Below are 22,430 nucleotides of genomic sequence, written 5' to 3'. Positions count from 1 at the left end.
GCCTCTAAGAAAACTAACCGGGCTATACTGAAGGAGACAATAAAAGATTTGAACTTTTAACACCTGGCTGCAGTTGAAGTGATTATTACTTTGAACTGAAACTAAGGCTGTCTCCAGAACCTCTCCAAGAAACCTGCTCCCACAGAGAATCATCATATATTATAAAAAAGAAGAGAACACCACACTTTATTAACAGAGTTCAAAGAGAGAAAGAAAATTCCATCTAAAATTATTGTAAAATAATTAAAATATTGGGGGTCTATCTATGAAGACAAACCCACCAACTATTTCACACAAATAAAATCAAATCTAAATAACTGGAAAAATATTAATCGCTCATGGAAAGACTGAGATAATAAAGATGACAATTCTACTTAAATTAATTTACTTTTTCAGTGCCATAGCATACTACCAAAAATTATGAGAGCCAGAAAAAAATGACAAAATTCTTCTAGAAAAACAAAAGGTGAAGGATTATCAAGAAAATTAATGAAAATAAATGTGATGGAAGGTGGCCTAGCTCTATCAGATTCCAAACTGTAACATATAACATAAAAGTATAGTCATCAAAACTATCTGGCATTGGCTAAGAAACAGAGTGTTGGATCAGTAGAATATGACTTAAAGATATAGACTTAGGGTTCGCTTGCATAAAGGTGATAATTAAATCCAAGGGAACTGATGAGGTTTTTCTAAGTTCCTATGACTTCTTGTTTGTCATTTTTCATAGTTCAAAATTTTGTTACACAGGCCACAATTCATTTCTCCATTCACCAATTAGATGAGTATCTTCCTTATTTCCAAATGCTTACTACCATTAAAAAATGCTACTATAAATAATTTGGTTTACATGGAACCTCTCTTTGCCTCTGACTTCTTTGAAGTAAAATGCACAGCAGAGGTATTGCTAAACCAAAGGAGATAAACATTTTAGTTTTCAGCACTCTTTCCATTGTACTCGTAGCTCTTTATGAAGTCCTTTAAAGTTCACAAAATGATTTTATTGCTCAAGTATTATGGCTGTAGGCAAGAATGCCTTAGAAGAAATGAAGCTCCCATAGTCAATACAAGGCTGAGAAAAGTTGTGCCAGTATACAGTTTCAAAAATGAGAGAGTGGTATCTGTTAGAATCCAAGGCAATTTATTCAACATCACAGAAATACAACTGTGCTCTAACTACTGGTGCCAAGGAGGTCATCAATGCTCCTAACAATAAAATGAGATCCAGAACTAACTATGGATCACATTATGAGCTTCTTATTGTAAAATTCATACTTAAATGGGACAAAGTAGGGAAAGACATCATATCATATAGGTATGACCTAAATAACATTCCTAATAGAGTGAAGATGATAGAGTCTTAAGGCATTAGATCTGGGCAGATGGAGTATGTGAAGAACTAAAGACAAAGTTCCCAATATTTTTCAAGGTCAGCTGGATCAAAACAAAATGTGGAAAATTCTCAAAAAGATGGGAATACCAGATCATCTTTCTTGTCTCATGAGAAACCTGTATGTTAGAATTGAACATGGAATGATTAATTTAAGATTGGGGAGGAAGTATGACAAGGTTACATATCATCATCATTTTATATACAAAATGCCAGACTGGATGAATTAAAAGTTGGAAATAACGTTGCTGGGAGAAATACGCAGATAACACTCTAATGGCAGAAAATGAATAATTATTAAGAAAGCCTCTTGATGAAGGTGAAAGAGAAGAGTATAAAAAAAGCTAGTTTGAAATTTAACATTAAAAAAAACTAAGATCATGGTAATGGGTCCCTTTACTTCCTGACAAATAGAGGGAAAAGAAATATAAGCTGTGTCAGATTTTTATATGCTTGGACTCAAAACACACTGCAGATGGGCAAATGTAGTCATGAAATTAAAAGATGTCTGGACAGCATAATAAAAAGTAGAGATCTCCCCTTGCTGACAATGTCCATACAGTAAAGCTATGTTTTTTCCCATAGCAATGTATAGCTGTTTCAGTCAAACTATAAGAAAGTTTAATGCTGCAGAATCTACACTTTTGAATTATGAAGCTAGAAAAGATGTTTGAGAATCCTTTGCAGATCAAATCAACTCAATTCTGACAGAAATTAATTCAGACTATTTATTGGAAGAATAAATATTAAGGTGAAATTTAAATACTCTGGCCACATACTGACAAGACTGGACTCACTGGAAAAGAACTTGATAATGGGAACGACTAAAGACAAAAGAAAAAGGGAATAAGAGAGGATGAAATGGACAGTTGTCATGGAAGCAATCAATATGAGCTTGTATTGACTTTAGAAGATATGAAGGATAGAAGGGCCTAGTGTGCTGTGGTCCATGGGGTCATGAATCAGAAACAATTAAAAAACTAAACAACAACATGCTTCACTGATACAGAATACAACTCATCCAAACTTTTCTTATTTTGTTTGTGTTCTATTAGATTCTCTAGAGAAGAACTATATAACACAAAAGAGGCTTTCTTCCATGTTGTCATTGTGGTTTTTTTCAAAAACACATTTTAGGAAATAGGAGCATTTGGACTTTCCATATGTTGTTTTATTTTTTGCTTTAAATAATCAGTTAACCTTCTTTATCAATTACACATTTTCTGGATAATATTCCAAATCTCATAAGTTTTCCAGTATGCTACAACCTACTTACAAACCTCCTATTCATCTCTTAATTGTCCACTGGGTCACTTTTAATTAGGATTCTTCAGAGACCATGATGATTCACAACCATACAGCATTACCACGGAAATATGGATGTTTAAAAAAATAATTAAATTTCATTTCTCTTGATTGCTAGCATAAAAGAAAAGCTGATTTAATTATAGGTAGGACAGGCAGTAAGGTGAAAATTTATCATAAAGATTCTAAAGAGGATGTCTAGGCATCAAACTTTTAAAATTTAATTTGTGGTTTACATAAAAACATTTTTTAAAAGTTTCATTTCTCTCTTTTGTCTTTATATAAAAGGTAGTGCCCTTTAATCTTATTCCCAGAATTGAACGGTTCTCATAACAAATAAAAAATATGCAAAAATAATTAATATACAGTGAACATATCTGATTGCATATACCAGATTTCATATCTCTATTATCCATAACTCCCTTAAATCTTTCCTTTAGATGAAGGAGAAGTATTTCATAATAATTTCTCTGGGATTGAGATTACTCACCACATTTAACATAACTGAGTATTTTCAAGGGCTTTTTAGATAGAAGGTTTTGCAATCTTCTCATTTTAAATAATGCCTACATTGAGGGAAAGACATCTATACCAACTCCAATGGACAATTTCTAACTGGGGTCTTTATCTGGCACATAAACAGGATAGAGAAGGTCAAAGGAATTTAGAGGGGAATGAATCTAAAATGTCAACAAGTGACAAAGAAAGTTCTAAAGCAGAGTTAATTAAACTGTGAAAGATGAGAAAAAAGTTGGGAGTAGTATTTGTTTTGGCAAAAAGGAAGTCTTGGCAGAAAAATTATTGGCCAGATACAGCTGCCCATAGTAGAGAACAGGTTGCAATCCAAAATTGGGAGACTATTGTTTGAAGCAGTTTCTGAGACAAGGAGCAAGCAATCATTTCTCAACTACTAGCCATTCAAAGATCTAAGTCATGTGTTTATAATTCAGGAAAAGCCTGAAAAAATGTTCTCCATAAATTTAAAGAGAGCACAGTGTATGATTAAAGAACTGAAGCTGGAGCCAAAAAAATCTAGATTCAAAGCTCATCTCCCACACTATATATCTTGGGCAAGTCACTTCACCTCCCTAGACCTCATTTTCCCCAGTTATATAGTGAGAAGGCTGGACTTTTAGGGTTTTTCCCCCCCATAAGTCAATTTTTCTGTGACCTGTTATAACCACTCTCAAATATAACAACTTTAGGATTTCAGTCACGGGTGGGGTAGTCAGATAGTACAGTGAACAAAGCACTGGACCTAGAAGCAAGGAAGACATTAGTTCAAATCTAACCTCAAACACTTATTAGGCCTGTGAATTTGGTCAAGTCACTTAACCTGTTTGCTTCTGATTTGTTCAACTATAAAATGAGGATACTAACACCTACCTCCCAGAATTGTTATAAGGATCAAATGGGATAAGTCATAAAATACTTGGAACAGGGCAGGTTCTTTATAAATGGAAGTTATATCATTACCACCACCAAGAGCATCCTATTTAGGGGGATATTTCCCAGAGGTAAAGGGACTACTTTAGCCACTCCACAATATACCAGAGCATTCTATCCTTCCATAACTCTTTCCAATATGAAATCCCATCACCCATCTTTCCTATCACTCCCTCCTCTGATACATCTGTTCCTACTTTCTGATTAATTCATCTTGTTTCTACTATGGTTCTCAAAGTCCTTCCCCTGGGGTCATTGCTTTCCGTCCACAGGTAGACTATATCCTCATGTAGCTTCCCTTCCTGTACACTTTATCCTCTTTATTCCATAACAATAGATTTGTTTGTCCCTTTTAATTTAAAACACTGTGATTCTGAGACAACAAAGATCTTATTTATCTTCATTACTGACAAAATAAACCAAGGCTGCCTTGGATTAGGGAGGGAAGAGATTAGCCAGATTAGGCCCTCTAGGTTAACCAGGGAAAGATGCCGCACTGTTGACATACATTTTTTGTTGTTGTTGTTGTTTAGTAAGATATGCTGGTAGGAAGATAACATAATAGGGAGAGCAGAAAGTACAGTTTCTTATGTTTCATTTATCTTTACCTGATCACAACAAAGTAAATGTAAATATTTAAGAAATTCAACTGTGGGGAACAGAAAACTCTTTAGGAGTTAGCTCTTTATAATGCCACTGTTCCAGGCCTGGGAGCTCTTTATAATGCCACTGTTCCAGGCCTGGACCATCCCATGAAGGCTTGTTTTCCATTATGGTATTAGGGACAATTTCATACAGCCCATCCTGCCTTGCCTTGGTAAAGCTAAAGAACTGTGGAAATGTCTTTATTCAAATCCCTACAAACTTTATCTTTTTCTCAGCTGTTGTAATTTATGAAATGCCCATTTAAATAGCAAATGCAAAAGATAAGAAATTGTCTTTAAGATGCAGTCCATGCAGATTATGGTGGGAATAAAAATGTGAACAATGAAAGCATGGTTTATGGTATGCAGAAGATGGTGTGAAGTGAAAAGAATAATAGGCAAAAACAACTTAATTCTTATCTGAATGGACTGTTATCATCACAGAAATGTTCATGCAGCAATTGGAGCACTACCAATAACCTAGAATAAAGTACTGAGGACATAATTATCATTTGTTAAGTATGCATTTAGATGGAACTGGAAAAAAAGTTAATGCAGTGAGAAACATAACTAGAATCTAAAAAGACATGGACAGACTAAAACAATGAACTAAAACTACTAAGATGAAATGTAAAAGTGAAAAATAGAAAATACTGTGCTAACCTTTTAATAGTGGCAAGGATTTTGAAACTGAATGAATGCCCATCAGTTGGGAAATGTCTAAATAAGTTTAGATATATGAAAGCAATGGAATATTATTATTCTATAAGAAATGATGAGCAGGCTGATTTCAGAAAAACCTGAAAAGACTCACAAGAATTGATGCTAAATGAAGTAAGCAGAACCAGGAGAACATTGTACACAATAATAGCAAGATTATTACATATGATGATCAACTCTGATGGACTTGGCTCTTCTGAACAATGAGGTGATTTAAGACAATTCTAATAGACTTGTGATGAAAATGCCCTCTGCAGCCTGAGAGAGAATCATGGAGACTAAATATGGATCAAAGCATATATAGTATTTTCATCTTTTGTTGTTGCTTTTTTTGTGTGTCCCCTCCCCCCCTTCCCACCTTTCAGTCTGATTTTACTTGAACAGCATGACAAATATGGAAATATACTTAAAAGAACTGCACATATTTAACCTACATCATATTGCTTACTTCTTGGGAAAGGGGAGGTAAGGGAGAAAAATAAGAAGCTGTCTCTAGTTCTGTCTTGCTCAATGCTTTAATCAATGATTTGTATAAAGGCACAAAATACCTTATAAGCAGTGTACTAAAAAGAGCTAAATTTGGGTTTGGATTCCATCTCTAACATTTACTAAATATATATCTATGGAAATGTCTTTACCTTAATGAAGCCATTTTCTGATCTGTAATTTTAGGACACTATACTTGTATTCTCTACATCACAAGGTCATTGTGAGGAAAATGTTTTGTAAACATTAAAGCACTTCAGGAACATGAGTTATTGTTGTTAATATAAGAGTTTGAGGATGACAAAATCTGAGAAGAATTAGTGAATCAAATATGATAGAATGAAAAAATCAAAACATTCTCTTCAGGAATAAAGTCAACAAAAAGACAAGAAGACACTGATCAGTCATAAATGTAATGTGTTATCTTCAAGTTAAAAAACCAACTAGATAAGCACAGAATAGAGAATAAGCTTGCCACATGACAGCTACAGAGAAAGGCAAGGATTGATATACATATGTCTATCTTTGGTTCTGAAAAATGCCAACCTAGGCAGACAAGAAGCAAATGAATGTAGGGGAGGAGAGACAGCAAGATATAAAAAAAAGGACGATCTTGGAGCCAAGAGACCTGAATTTGATTCCTGTAGAGGGCTGAAACTCTTGAGTTGTTGCACTGAGATTGGTTCAAGCACTTAGGGCTAATTACTGATTGGACAATACTCTATGGGCATATGCTTGGAAAATGGTCCTTTCCACTATCCTGTGCTGGCTCAATGATTGGTGTATACAGAAGATTAGGGGGTGAAGTAAGATGAGCCAGAGTCACTTTTTGCGGTGGATGAGTAAGAAGGCAGTTGCGGAGATTCTCTTCCATCCCCTTCACTTCTACCCCTAAAGACCAAGAATAAAGACTAAGGACTTTTGCTTATCCTGACTCCAGCTGATTCTGGGGTGTCTTGGGTGCTAGCGCAGTCGTCACAGATTCCCTCTTCAGAAACTCATTAATTGTGTGATCCTGGGTAAATCACTGCACCTGTATGAGATTTCTGTAAAACGAGGTATCTCATTTTATGCACTTGACCTGAAATGTTTCCAGGGAGAAATATATTATACATATGTGAATTATTATTACAAGTAGATGCATTATTTAATCTTTTCTTGGTCCTAATTTATTCATAGACTAAGCAAGATCATATAATAAGAAATAAGAAAGCCAATAAGCTACTGTAATTTCACTGAGTTAATGGCATAGTATACAGTATGCTTCTCCACACTTTAGAATGAAAACTGACAAACTGCTCATATCAAGAGGAACCAAGTTGGTAAGAGGACTGAAAATCATGCCATATGAAAGATGGGCTAAAAGAAGTGGAGATTTTTAGCCTGAAAAAGCCTGAGAGATATTAATTGTTCTTTACCTAATGAACTATCAAGGAGAAAAGTATTTACCCTGGCCTTACCTGGTGCAAGAAAGAAAAGCTGGGAATAATGGGTAGAAGCTGCAGAGATGCAGATTTCAGTTTGAAAAAAACCTTCCCAACAATTAGAGTACAAACAAAATAGAAAGATGAAGGGCATTGGCAGTAGTGATATCTTCAACACAGGAAGTAGTACAGTGCAGGTTCAATAGCGATTTAGTAGTGATGAATCCTAAAGAGAAGGTTCCTATTCAGGTGTGGATTAGATGAGATCATCTCTGAGGTAACTTTCTGTATAATCTCAGAATCAAGAAATTGATGATGAATTATAGTGAGATTAGTGCTTCACTGTAGTAAACACAAAAAATTTCTTGTGGGAACTGACATTCTGAGAGATCTGGGGAGGATGCCAGATGCAAAGATATAATTTGAGAAGGAAATAATTGCAACCCCAAAGTTAGAATACAGGATAGATACTGAGAAAAGATGATATAGAAAATAAAGAACCTGTCCTAAGAAAAGGGGCTGCGACTGTACTGGAAAATACTAATGTCTGGGCAAGACAGTGCTCAAGGATTAATAGTTTACTCACTTTGGAACAGCAAGCTGATGGTTCTGTAGACATTGTTTGTAATGTTCTTCTCTAAAATATAATGTTCTCTGAGAGCAGGTTTCTTAGGACAGCCTTCATTTCAGTTCAGTGTAATCACCCCAAATGCAGCCAGGAGTTAAGGTCCAAATCCTTTATTGTGCCCTTAAAAGTCTTGAGCTTCAGCCCCTAGCTCCCTCCGAATGTCTCCAATCAGCACAAAGGTAGAATATGGAATGAATCTGTCTCCGACTCTGAGAGTGGGCTTGTTGTCTCTTTGTTGGCTTGTCCTCTAGTGGGCTCCTCCTTATATGTGCTCTCTTAAAGGTGTGAATCTTGTGGGACTCTAATAAGTACTAAGTACTTTAGTGAACTAGAGAACTGTTAAGTACCATGCTAAATTAGATAATTGTCTCTATCAATTCCACTGTCTTAGCACCTTAAAGAATTCTAACATCTCCCACTTTCTTTTGATTTAGAACATAGGTGGTTCATGATCTCCCTGACTTCTCAAAGAGGTGAGAGCCCTCCAAAAGAAGGTGATCACGCCTTCCCTGACTGCTCAAAAAAGGAGTGAAAACACCATAAAAAGAGGTGATCATACCTTCCCTGACATATCAGGAAGGAAGATGAAAAAAGGGGAAATCAAATCAGATTAGTGGGTTTCTTAAGGGGCTCACTCTTAAAACAGGTATGGGAGGTATTCATCAATATGGGAGGTATTACACATAATTGCATAAATTACATAACACATAGTAACATAACACAGACTAATAGTGATGTAACAAATAACATGAATCAACATGAGGAATTATACATGTCCATAAGTCCTAGAAATAGTCCAAAAGGAATCTATTGTCCATTAGTTCATGTGCCAGTAATCCAATAATTCCTGCAAGCTTTGAAGTCCTGCAATAGTCTCATCTTGTGTTAGGGAATCCAATGATTCCTGCTGGTTTTCAAGTCCTGCAACAGTCTCATTATCAGCCATGCTCTTTCAGTGTCAGATGTTTCTTAGATCTCCTTTGTTTTGAGGTTTTTCTCCTTTTCTGTCTCTTTCCAGGTGCTCATTGTCACCCATCTGTTTCCTTCTCCATCTGTAGGACTACAAGCAAACCCTTTCTCCCAAGCAGTTAACATATCTAGTCCCTTTTATTTACCACTTTCTAAATCTCTCCTCATCATTTGGTAATTACATTGGAGCTGTGTGCACTGGACACTGCCCTATTGGTTTAAAAGGCCTGTATTCTCCCCAACTATAATCCCTTTGTGCTCTCTGATTGCTTTTTGGATGACTGATCATGTAATCCCTTTCTGCCATGTGATTGCTTTTTGGCTGATAGATCACATCAGAGTCCTGACCTTCTAAAGACTCTTTGGGTGTAAACTCAGCTGTCATCATGCCCCACCTGTCTTTTGTATGATATCTTGGAGCTGGGCCCTGCCTCTCATTTCCCTGGGTCAATCTACATTCTGAGGCTCAGTGGAAGCCTTGGTTGCATTTTGGACATGGGGTTTTGGATTTTCTCTCACCCTGTCCTCTCACTCTATCTCTGTACCTACTTCAAGGTAGCTCTCAGATGTCTTATTTTTCCACACTGAAAGCACTGACGAGTTTCTCTACAAGTCTCTCGCCAAGAGGGCCCTGTCTTCCCATGTTCATCATAGTCTGGGTGTAATAAGCATTTGTGCCCACTGTGGCACAGCGCCTTATGATCTCTAAAGGAGCATCTTTCTGTAGTCCCCATATAATTCTTCTGCAAACCTCATTAGCATTTTCCTTAGCCAGTTGTCTGTTCATTACTCTTGTAGCTGTATTTTCTTCAATGGTTCTTGTGACAGCTGTTTGCAAACATTCCACAAGATCAGCAAAAGTTTCATTGAGACCTTGCTCTATTTTTGTGAAGGCTTCCCCTTGATCTTTCCCTGGGAGGGAACCCCCAAGCTTTTATAGCAGCAGTAGCAATTTGCTCATATGCTTCTATGGGGGTAATTAATCTGTTCTGAATTTTCTCCATACTGACCTTCACCTGCTAGTTGGTCAAAAATGATTTGTACATTAACTCCTGTTTCCCTATTGCTTTGGGCTTGAATCCTACATAATTCATGATACTCCAAAAGCCACAACAAGTTTTGTCCAAGTTCTAAACATGTCCTTGCCATGGATTTCCAATTATAAGACAATGTAGCCCCATAAAGAGTGCAACACTTTTTCAAATCCTTAATTTTTTCCAGATCAAAAGGAGTGTATCTTTTCCTTTTTTGACCTGAAGAGTCAAGCTCTTCAATCACCGGGTATGTATTTATTTTTAAATCAGATATATCCTGTCCTTCATTTTTTGCCTTAACCAATGCTTTTTGTAATCTTGTCATAGGTTGCTTAATAGGTGATTCTGTTTGTGTCACTGCCTCTCCCCCTCCTCCTCCTCCCTCCATCCATGAAGGGTTAATAGAGGGAAGTAGGTCAGGGGATGGGAAATGCTCCTGTTGTGAAATGCCACACTCAGAACTGTACTTAACTCCATTCTTAGGTGATTTTTCATCCTTTTCACCTAGTTTAGTTGGCACCTCCTCCTCCTGCTGTTTCTTCTTTTTCCTTATTCTAACACTTATATATAATTTCTTAAAGCCAGTTTTATTAAATTATATGTATTAAGTGTATTTTTGGAAATTGAGTTTGGATTGGAATTGTAGTATTCACCTAGTTGCTCTCCTACTAATTTCCACTCATCTGGATCCAATTCTTTTTCCATAGAGAACCAAGGAGATGTGTACTGTACAGTTTCTAAAAGTTCAGTGATCTGCTCCCAAATAATAATCAAACCTTGGCTTTTCATAAGTCTGACAATATTCTCTAAATATTTTCCTTGAACTGGAAAAGAAGGCTGTTTTCTAAACATCTGTCTCATTTTAGTTGAAATACCAGTTTAGCCCTTTAATAAAGTTTCCTTGTCTGTTTTTGTATTCACCCTAATTTCTGGATCGAGGAGACTTTTCCACTGAAATCAGGATCAGAGGCTTTTCTACTAGAATCAGGATTGTGTCTGTCCCACATTCAGGCGCCAAAATGTAATGTTCTTATTTAAATTATAATATTCTCTAGGAGCAGGTTTCTTGGGGGGCTTTTGGGGAGCAGCCTTCATTTCAGTCCAGTGTAATCATCCCAAATGCAGCCAGGAGTTAAAATCCAAATCTTTTATTGTGTCCTTCAAAGTCTTGAGCTTCAGCCCCTAGCTCCCTCCGAATGTCTCCAACCAGCACAAAGGTAGAATATGGAATGACTCCAACTCTGAGAGTGGGCTTGTCTCTTTGTGGGTTTGTCCTTTGATGGGATCCTCCTTATATATGCTCTCTTAAAGGTGTGAATCTTGTGGAACTCTAATAAATACTAAGTACATTAGTGAACTAAAGAATTGTTAAGTACCATGCTAAATTAGATAATTATTGTCTCTATCAATTCCAGTGACTTAGCACCTTGTAAGAATTCTAACAATTGTTCTACAAAGATGAAAATGTGTCAGAGAACAAATCAAACCCATTATTTCTGGCAATGTTTGCCTCAGAGGCAGAATAGAATGAGTCACTGAAACTATCTAGTGGTGTTTGTTGATCAGGTGGGAGACGGGAAACTAAAAAAGATGAGAAGGAAATTTTTTGATTATACTAATTAGGAAGCAGTTCTCTTTTAGCTTGGGAAGAAGAATGAATCATTATTATTATGAATGGATCTGTCAATTAGCTTTCTGGAGTTTTACTTTCTTCACCTATCCCTGGTATATAGACAAGAGACAGGAAGCAGAAATGTCATGGAAGAAAGTGCAAACAGATGAAATGGAAACTAAGAACACCAGAGTGAAGAATCAGATAACCAAAGGATATGGATAGATTGACTTCTTATAAATATTCACATTGTTTAGCAGAGGTTAAAGATAAACTAGATAATAAAGGAGACAAAGTAGAGAAATCTGGGGAGGACTATGTTACATAGAAAGGAAATAATAGAGAAACATTTAGGAGTAGGAATCAAAGAAATAGGCTGAAAAGAATACACCAGGAAAAATATTTAATGTAGAGAGAGTAATAGTGATAAAAGAATTGCTTTAGGACCTGCTGGGAAACATTGAAAGTTTAATTAAGATACAGTCATTGCATTAATGGGAGTTTATAATTTTGTAAATAAGATGTAATAAACACACAGTTAATAAAAATACAAAGTTGCAAATCTGGTACAATAGTGGAATAATGATATACGTAGAAAATGCTGATTATTTATATAACACCTCCTAAGTGCTAGGTATTGTGTTAAGTATTTTATAATTATTATCTCAGTTGATCCTCTCAATGATCTAGAGATTAGGGGTATTATTATCTCCATTTTACAGATAAGGAACCTGTTAGTAAATGTCTGAGGACAGATTTGAAATCCAGTTTGCCTGACTCCAGGATGAGAGCTCTCACAACCATGCTGCTCTATGAAATAAAGTTACTTCAAGGGAATCCTGGACAATAGCATGAGCTGCAATTCCGATTGTCAGTAGCACAACAAAGATTCCACCCTTTCCCTCATAATAATTATACTTGCCTTCCTTGCATCACTGTTCATTATACTTAACATATAGCAATAAGAAAAGAAAACAGCCAGATGATAAAGTAGATACAATGTCAGTTTTAAATTCAAGAAAAGCTTCCTGAGTTCAAATATGACCTCAGACACTGTGACCCTGGCGACAAGTACACACACGTCTGCCTTAATTTTCTCATTTGTAAAATGAGCTGGAAAAGGAAATGGCAAAACACTTCAGTGTCTCTGCCAAGAAAACCACAAATGAAATCACAAAAAGTCAGACATGACTGAGCAATAACAAAAATAAGAAAAGATTACTATTCTGAGGCTTTGGTACACAGACAACCAGTTTTCTAGCATAGAAGTGTCAATATTTATCATAAATAATTTCCTATAGTATCACCTCCTTTTCTCCCAATCCCAAGGTCATGATCATATGTGGTGTGGAATGTATATATGCATTTTTCACTAAAAGGAGGGGGAAAATTCTATCCTTTCTATGAGAGTGGGGCTAAATTAACTGGGAAAATAAAGAACTCTAGGGATATTGTATTGACTGCCAGAGAATTAGATAAAAAGAAGATAAGAATAAAAGGCAGTCAAAAGAATGAAAAGAACTTACAAGAAGTTAAAAAGTTAATCTAAATGGGAAAAAAAAAACAGAAAAAACATCAATAGGATGTGGCTGATATATATATAAGATGAGGTATGAGAAGGCAAAGAAAAAAACTGGTTTAACCAATGAGATAAATAGATCTAAGCTAAATTTTAGCTTGATAAAGATTCAGCAAACTGTTTAGCATCTTTCTTTATCAAGTTAAAATTTAGCTTAGATCTATTTATCTCATTGGTTATACCAGTTTTTTTCTTTGCCTTCTCATACCTCATCTTATATATATGGCTATCTCCCACCCCCTACTGCATCTCAAAATACATGGAAGAGAACTCCTCTTTCTAATAAAAGTCTGTCTAATAAAAGACAGCTACAAAAACATGGAAGTAAACATTCGCTACCTGTAATGAAGAAGTTGGCCTTCTGCATTGTAATCCCGATAAATCTCATAATCCTTCTCAAGGAATACTCCTGATGGGGAAGAACTGAAACAGCAAAAAAAAAAAAAAAAAAAAAAAAAAAAAAAAAAAAAAAAAAAAAAAATTAGACTGAGTAAAAGCAACTTCAACATATGACAAATCATGGTATCTTTGATTTAGGAGTACATACACACTGTGTGTGTGTGTGTGTGTGTGTGTGTGTGTGTGTATGTATGTGTGCAGATCCAACACATTAAACACGCTTCAGTGGCCATCTAGCTCAACTTGTACTCAAAACAAGAATTCCCTCTATAACATAAACAATCATTCATTCTCTACTTGATATCACCAATGATACCATCAGAATTCAGTTTATATAGATACATGGTTTAAAATGCACTTTACAAATATTATTTAATTTTATGTTTACAACAACCCAGATAGTTCATAACTACAATTATTATTATTCCTATTTTAAAGTGAGGAAATAGATCCAAAGAGACTGATTTGCCCATGATCAGTAAAGGAATCAGTCTGCAGCCTTGGTAGGCTGCTTTTCAGGCAGGAAGAATAAAGCAAATAGACTCAACCAATCCAGTTTCAACCAAATTTTCCCATTCTACAAGTCAACATACAGATGCTTCAGGGCTTCTGTTAAAATGGGGCAGTTCCTTTGATGGGGTGAACCCTGAAACTGTCCCTCCTTGACTTTTGGGGTGAGCCCTGAAACACTCTTCTGTCAGGGACCCATACTTTGGGGCAGTTAAGTGGTTTTATTAAGATTGGCCCAGGACCACTCCCTACTTAGCTCGAACTTAAGTGGTCTCATTCAACTGGAAATCTAGGGGCAGTGACAACATTGAAGAAATCTCATTCAGCTGAAACTCCAGTCTCAGATTTCCTATAAAAAAACAATTTTAAACTTCATTCTTTGCAGAAGTCTGAAGTAGTATGCTTTGCCAAGTGACCTCTCTTGGAACAGTTGGAATAGTCCTGGTAGGAACTCCTGCCTGCTGTGAAGAGACCTTCTCAGTGATAACCTCTTATTATTTCTTTGCCAAGACCTTGTCACTAAGAAGTCAGTTTTTTTGTTTTTTTTTTTTTAAAGCAAAGCTGGCTTCTTAGTGCCAACACAATAAACTTCCCTTTTGCCAGTCAGACTTTTTGGATTCGTGAATTCTTTTCACATTGGACCTGCGGTGACCAAAGGGGATTCCCACAACTCTCTGCACTGCCACTAATCACATCACCTTCAGGGTGTGCATTCTCTACTTTACATGCAGGGTCCTATTTCAACCCTCTAACTCTTTACTAAACTTCACTATTTATGTATAAGATACCATCATGGGTTACCTGTTTCAAGTCTAATCCTACTCTAATCTCTTCTACCCCAACAGCAAAAATGATTTTTCTTAAATGAAGGGTCTGGGGGAATAAGTCAATAAATTTAAATCTCTCCAGATTTCACTCACAAACAGAACAAATTTGCACCTCAAGGCATACATAGACTGGTGAAAAATCAAGAAGATTTGAGGCACAACAGGGGTCCTCCTGGTACAACCCAAGATCCCAAAAAAGAAGCCATGTGGAAGACTAACTTGTGAAATGCAAACACTTCTGGCTAGCTTGCTAGAAATAACAAGTGGAGAACCCTGGGGCTAGCTAGATTTGGCTGGAGCCACAGAAACTTTCACCTCCAGGACTTCCTGTGGAGTTGGTGGTCTAAGTTTCGGAAGGCTGATTAGGAACATCAGGCCCACCTGTGCTGCAGAGCTAGGGCCTGCGATAAGGAGGAGTCAGCATACCCAAAAGCAGTGGGGCAGGGACCCTACTGTCTGCCAATACTTGCAGGGGGATGGAGTTTTTGGTTTGGGGCTCCCAGGTCAGACGGGAAAGCTTAAGTGAAGCTAGAGTCACCCTCTCCCATTAGAGGCCCTTATACTAATGCTTCCCATTGGAAAACAACACATAACAAAACAATGAACCTGCAAAGAAGAAAGTGCCCAACCACAGAAACTTACTATGGAAATAGAGAAGACAGGGCTTCAGCTTCAGAGAAAGACAGTGAAGTAAAAAAATCTTCTTCTATCCCAAAGTATGACATTAAATGGCTCCATACCCAGAAAGCATTTATAGAACTCAAAAAAGAATTTAAAAACCAAATGAGAGGGGCAGCTAGATGAAACAGTGGCTAAAGAGTTGGCCCTGAAGTCAGAAGAACCTGAGTTCAAATCTGACTTCAGGCACTTAATACTTCCTAACGGTGTGACCCTGGGCAAAGTCACGTGACCCTGGGCAAAGTCACTTAACCCCAATTGCCTCAGCAAAAAACAAACAAATAAATAAACAAACAAACAAACAAACAACAAGTCAAATGAGAGACAGTGAAGGAAACAAAAAAATAAAAACCAACCAAGAAAAACAAGATTATGAAAAAGTTAACCAACTAAAAATGGAGATAAGAGTCTTAAAGATGAAAATAACTCTTTGAAAATTAGAATTGGGCAAGGAGAAGCCAGTGAAGCTATAAGATAATAAGAAATAACAAAACAGAATATAAATAAAGAAAAAATAAAATAGAATGTGATACATAAGAAAAACAACAGATCTGGGGATCAAGAAGATCAAGAAGAAAAAAAAATAAGAAGTGGGCTACCTGAAAGCTGTGACCAGAAAAGAACCTTGACACAATAATGTAAGAAATAATCCAAGAAAATTGTCCTGAAGTGACAGAACATTGAGGAGAAAGTAGAAATAGAAAAAAATCCACTAATCATCACCTCAAGGAGATCCTTTATGGAAATACAATGTGGAAACACTGCCAAATTTTGAAACCCCCAGATCAAAGAGAAAATTTTGCAAGAAACAAGAAAAAACAATTCAAATATACTAGAGCTACAATTAGAATTATACAAGACTTAGCAGCATCCACAATAAAAAAACAACAGATCCTGGAATCATATATACCAGCAATCAAAAGAACCAGGCCTGTGACTAAAAATATCATATCTAGCAAAATTATCCATAACACTGAATTTTTCAAAATGGGCATTTAATGACTTTGAAGATTTTCTGAAGACTTTCTTGTAACCAAACCTGATATCACTGATGGATTATTTCAAAATGGTATCTTTCACAATCTTCAATGCCATCTGCCAGCTATGAAAAACAAAGTGTCAGATGTGGTGTCAAAATCTTGCCAATTCTATTATTTTCTGAGAGAGGCAACTAAAGTCTCAGCAACTCTTCAGAGGTTTTAAGATTATGCCCAAAGCAGAAAGTTTATAGCAATATAGAATATAGTAACAGTCTTTTACATAGCAATATAGAATATAGTAATAGTCTTTTACACTGCCATCTATCCTGTGCAAAGTAAGATTCAAAATAAAAAATGTTTAGTTTGGCTTTATTTGCTATATAATAATTATGGTATTGTGGATTTCATCTATTAAAAAAGTGAATATTTTCTAAAATATTTTTAAAACTGATATATTAGTACAAAAGGTCCCAGAATTCTAGTGTGCTAGTATTGAAGAAAAATGTTTGCAAGTCACCAATTTAATTTTGTGTACTGCCATTTATAGGTTATCAGAATATCTAGTAATCTCTAGAGAAGGATTAATTTTGGGTAGGAACCTAACCTCCTCTTCCCCATAAATTCAATGTACCAATATTCACATTTTTTTTTTTAAACATTCAAGCCATTTTCTAGGAATGTTATCCCTTGAAAGCTCAGGATTGGTTGTAGTTTGCAAATGCTTTCCAGAATAGCAGGACCAGGTCATAGCCTCACTAACAGTACACTAACATGCTTATTTTCCCACAGTTCCTCTATAATTTATCACTTTATTTCTTGGTCAATTTTGTTGATCTGATAGTTGTGAGATAGTAACTCAAAGATGTTTTACTTCGCATTTTGTTGATTATTAGTGATTTAGAACATTTTTAATATGATTATTTATAAATCCGGATATCTTTCTCTTTTTCTTTATTCATATTCTTTGACTATTCATCACCTGGGAAATGGCTCTTGTTCTTATAAACTTGACTCAGTTTCCTATAAAACTTAGAAATGAGATCTTTACCAAAAAAACTTGAGGGAGTGAGGAGAAATCTGCAGCAAGTTTTCGTTGCACCATGTACCATATACACCAATGTATTGCTTTTCCTCTTATTTTAGCTGAATTAGTTTTACTTAAACAATTAAAATTTTAAAATATAATCAAAATTGTCTACTTTATTTCTCATGATCCTCTCTAGCTCTTATTTGGTCATGAACTCTTTCTATATCCTTAGATCTGACTACACTTTTTTCCATGTAACATCAATTTTTTTATAATGCTAACTTTTATATCTAAATCATATATACATTTGGAGTATATCTTGGCAAATGGTATGAGAGTTTAGTTTACAGCTAACTTCTGTAGGCAACTCTCCAGTTTTCCCAACAATTTTTGTCAAATACCAAGTTTTTGCCCCAATAGCTGTCATCTTTGGGTTTATCAAACAGTAAATTACTGTGCTTATTTGCTTCTGTATGTGGTATAATTAATCCATTTTACTGATCAACTTTATTTCCTACACAGTACAAAAGTGTTGTGATAATTACAGTTTTGAAGTATAGTTTGAGGTCAGGTACTGCTAGGCCTCCTTCATTCCTATGGTTTTTCACTAATTCCCTTTACATTCTTGATCTTGTATTCATTCAGAAGAATTTTGTTACTATTTTTTTTTTCTGCTCTATAAAGTAATTCTTTGGTAGTTTGACTAGTATAATACTATTATTATTATTATTATTATTTTTATAATAATAGCTTAATCCACCCATGAGCAATTAATAGTTCTCTGATGGATTTTCTTGGTAATATAGAGAAATGCTAATAATTTACATGATTTTTATTATTTATGTTGCAATTTTGCTGAAGTTGGAAATTGTTTTAACTAGTTTTTTCATTGACTATGAAAAAGACAACTTCATCTGAAAAAAGTAATAATTTGATTTCCTTTTTATGCCTATGCTTATTCTCAATTTCTTTTTCATTTCTTTTTGCTATATAACTAATATTTTAGCCGTATAATGAACAGTGATGGTGAAAATGGAAATCCTTACTTAGCTCTGATCTTATTGAAAGGTCCTTTAGCTTATTCCTATTGTAGATAATGCTAGCTCTTGGTTTTAGACAGATACTACTTATAATATTATATATACTTATATATTATGTTACATATTTTAAAAAGCTCTTCTTTGCCTCTACCCTAACAGTTTGTCTTGTTTTTAAATAAGAATAAGTGCTACAACTTGTCAAAAATTTTTCTGTACCTACTCAATTCAATCAATATCCTAAAATTCTATTCTGAGAAGAAAATTCCATCAATCCAAAATTCTCTTATTCACTAATGAGAAATATGGGAAAACCCCACAAAAAGGGGAGTTTGCTCTCAAAGCAGCAAAACTGTTACGAATTTCACAGCCCAAACTGGATGCATTCTCTGGGATTCTCAGATACTCAAACTCAACAGGGAGTTGATACCTTAAAGGATTAATTATTCTTTTTTTTTAATTATAACTTTTTATTGACAGAACCCATGCCTGGGTAATTTTTTTTTTTTTTTTTTTACAACATTATCCCTTGCACTCATTTCTGTTCCAACTTTTCCCCTCCCTCCCTTCACCCCCTCCCCCAGATAGCAAGCAGTCCTATACAAGTTAAATATGTCACAGTGTATCCTAGATACAATATATGTGTGCAGAACCGAACAGTTCTCTTGTTGCACAGGAAGAATTGGATTCAGAAGGTAAAAATAACCTGGAAAGAAAAACAAAAATGCAAGCAGTTTACATTCATTTCCCAGTGTTCTTTCTTTGGGTGTAGCTGCTTCTGTCCATCCTTGATCAATTGAAACTGAGTTAGATCTTCTCTTTGTCGAAGAAAGCCACTTCCATCAGAATACATCCTCATACAGTATCATTGCTGAGGTATATAATGATCTCCTGGATCATTTCACTTAGCATCAGTTCATGTAAGTCTCGCCCGATTACTTATTCTTAATACCCATTCAGCTATTTCCCCTGGACCTTGTCATCTTCAATTATTCTCTTGTAAGAGAACTAGTGGATCATCAATCAATCTATTACCAAACATTTTAAAAGCACTCATTATTTTTCAAGCACAGTTAGGCATTTAGAGTCTGATTTAAAGAACAAAACAAGTTATTTTTTCAAGCACCTAATGGAGATAAATACATATTTAACAATAACAGCAATAATAACAACAGCTAATATTTACATAATACTATGTTCCAGGTACTGTGCTAAATATTTTACAATTATTATTTTAATTGATCATCATGACAACCATGGGAGGTCAATGTTATTATTATTCCCATTTTACAAACAAGGAAACTGAGGCAAACAGTGGTTAAGTGACTTGCCCAGGAGTCACATAATTAGTAATTGTCTGAGGCTAGATTGGAACTTTAAGCCTTCCGGACCACAAAGTGTTCAATTCATTTACTTAGCTACTTCTTATCTATGTAGAGAATAAATACAAGATAAAGGGGCCCTAGAAGTTAAGGGAATGAGGAAGGGCTTCATTTTAGGCTTCCATTGATTCTATGGTTTAGCATTCTATCACAATTGAATAAAATCATGCTCCTCTGAGGTTTCTTTCTTTCCTTCTTTCTTCCCTCCCTTCTTCTCCCTCCCTCTGTGCATTCGTTCATTCTTTCCCTCTCTCCTTCTATTTATTTATTTAAAACATAAATGAAAAAAAAGAAAATTGTCATGTTCCCAGTAGAACATCAGAGAAGATTCAAAATAGGCAATACATTTCCATTTCAAGAAAGAATATATAATAGAGCATTGTATTCATAACTGTTCATCTTTTCTTTGTTTTTTTTTTTTTAGTAGTTTTTCTTTTATCCTTTGCTGTATACTTTTTACTTTATTCTTTTTCCTCCTCTTTTCTCCCCCTTCCTCTTTACCCCAAGCAGGCTATAGGTAAGCACGGATATATTTACATTTACATGTATATATACACCTGCACACACATTACTTTTATATATACACACACACACACACACACACACACACAGATATGCCCCCTTCTCTCTTTATATTATAGGTACACACACACAGTTTTCTCTCTTGATTGGATTCGTTTTTTTTTTTTTTTTTTTAAACTTTGATCGTGTCTGAGATCTACTACCCCTAATTTTTTTTTTTCCTAATAGATTCTATTCTAGATCACTGTTTTTATGTTTGGGTTTATCTCTTATGAGAATTCTTTCAATGCCTGATTATGGTACAAGGACAATCCAGAGATCCTAAGATCATAGAGCAGAAGTGCTGGAGGGGGCTATGAAACTTTAAAGGTTTCAAACAGAAATCTTGACATATTATGCTATTAATTCAAGGACTGGCCACATTAAGTGTAGAATATCAGTCACTAATTGATGACTGTTTTTTTTTTTCACCATTAGCACATCATAAAAATCACAAATGAAGGCACAGAAGAGTAGAACTCAAGTCAATTTGCCTTTATCAGGTTTTAGAGGGGAACACAGGCAAAAGATAATTCTGGTTCCCCAACATCTTACATTATAAAGGGGTGGGGGGGTAGAGATACAAACAAGTTGTAAACAAACATGTACAAACAAGCTATACATATGAAAAACTGGACATAATTAACAGAAGAAAGTCATTAGCAAATGAGATTTAGCTTGGCTTTTTATAGAAGGTGGTATTTTAGCTGGAGTTTGAAATAAGCCAGAGAAGCCAGGAGGTTGAGGTGATAAGGGAGAAAATTCCAGATATGGGGGCAACAAGTAAAAATATCTGGAATTGGAAAACTGAGTGTTATATTCGAGAAACACCTAGGAGGTCCATGTATATTATCACAGAATATGTGGAGAGGAGTAAGGAAAAAAAAACTGGGAAAAACCATAAAGGTCAGGTTTGGAATGACTTTAAAAGCTAACTGGAGGACTTTATATTTGATCCTAGGAGGTAATGGGAGTTGATTGCATTAGAAGGGGTTAGTTACCATAATTAGACTTAGACTTAAAAAGATGGACTAGATTGGGGAGAGACTGAAAGCTGATATACTTACCAACCAGTTATTGTAATAGTTAATAAGGACTTTCCTTACGATGTCGGCAGTGTCAGAGAAGAGAAGGGGGTCTACAAGAAAGAGGCAATGAAGGCAGAATTGGTAGGACTGGGCATGCGATCGGCTCAACTTGGTGAGAGAAAGGAGACAAGAGCGATCCCTAGGTTGGTCACTGGATAAGTGGAAGGGCAATGGATCCTTTGACAACAAAGAAAAATCAGGAAGAAAGGAAGACCTAGAGGGGAAAGGTCATTAATTCCATTTTGGATATGCTAAGATGGACATGTTGAGTTTAGAAGTAAAAGGGAGGAGCTTATGGCACAGTGAAAAAAGTCAGAAACCCTGAAATAGTACAGTACATCAATCAGTCATCAAAGTCTGCTTCCATTATTTAAACTCATATAGATAATGCTATCCATTTCCTCAATATCAGTTTCTGCTTTCATGCTCCAACTGATAAATAATTTTATAGGAAAGGGCTGTCTATTAGAAAGTATAAGACACTAACTCATAGTAATACAGAAAGATCTAAGGAGAGAATAGAGAAGCCAGAGAAAACATTATCTTATTTTCCTCAGGAAGAAGAACTGCTTTGAAGGAAAAGAGAAAAATAAGTGCTGACCACATACCATGCCAAGAAGACAAATGGGCAAAGCTGCAATGTATATTAACTAAAGCAGTGAAAATCCACCAAGGTCTGGGAAATGTTTTCTATGTCAGCCACT

The 22,430-nt window shown here is 35.5% G+C and overlaps 1 protein-coding gene across 4 annotated transcripts in view; it reads right to left on the bottom strand.

Moving 5' to 3' along the window:
* ARHGAP39 (Rho GTPase activating protein 39) overlaps window positions 1-22,430 on the bottom strand; it is a 327,894-nt gene that overhangs the window by 101,020 nt on the left and 204,444 nt on the right. The window contains exon 5 of one of the 4 annotated variants that reach the window (XM_031947350.1): window positions 13,577-13,660. The exons of the other annotated variants lie outside the window; for them this stretch is intronic. Within the exon in view, the coding sequence (XP_031803210.1) occupies window positions 13,577-13,660 (84 nt within the window). The remainder of the gene's footprint in view (window positions 1-13,576; window positions 13,661-22,430) is intronic. 4 annotated transcript variants of the gene reach the window in all.

This window comes from Sarcophilus harrisii, chromosome 1, assembly GCF_902635505.1.
Source record: "Sarcophilus harrisii chromosome 1, mSarHar1.11, whole genome shotgun sequence".
Taxonomy (NCBI): domain Eukaryota; kingdom Metazoa; phylum Chordata; class Mammalia; order Dasyuromorphia; family Dasyuridae; genus Sarcophilus; species Sarcophilus harrisii.
This window is presented reverse-complemented; position numbering and strand designations above follow the sequence as displayed.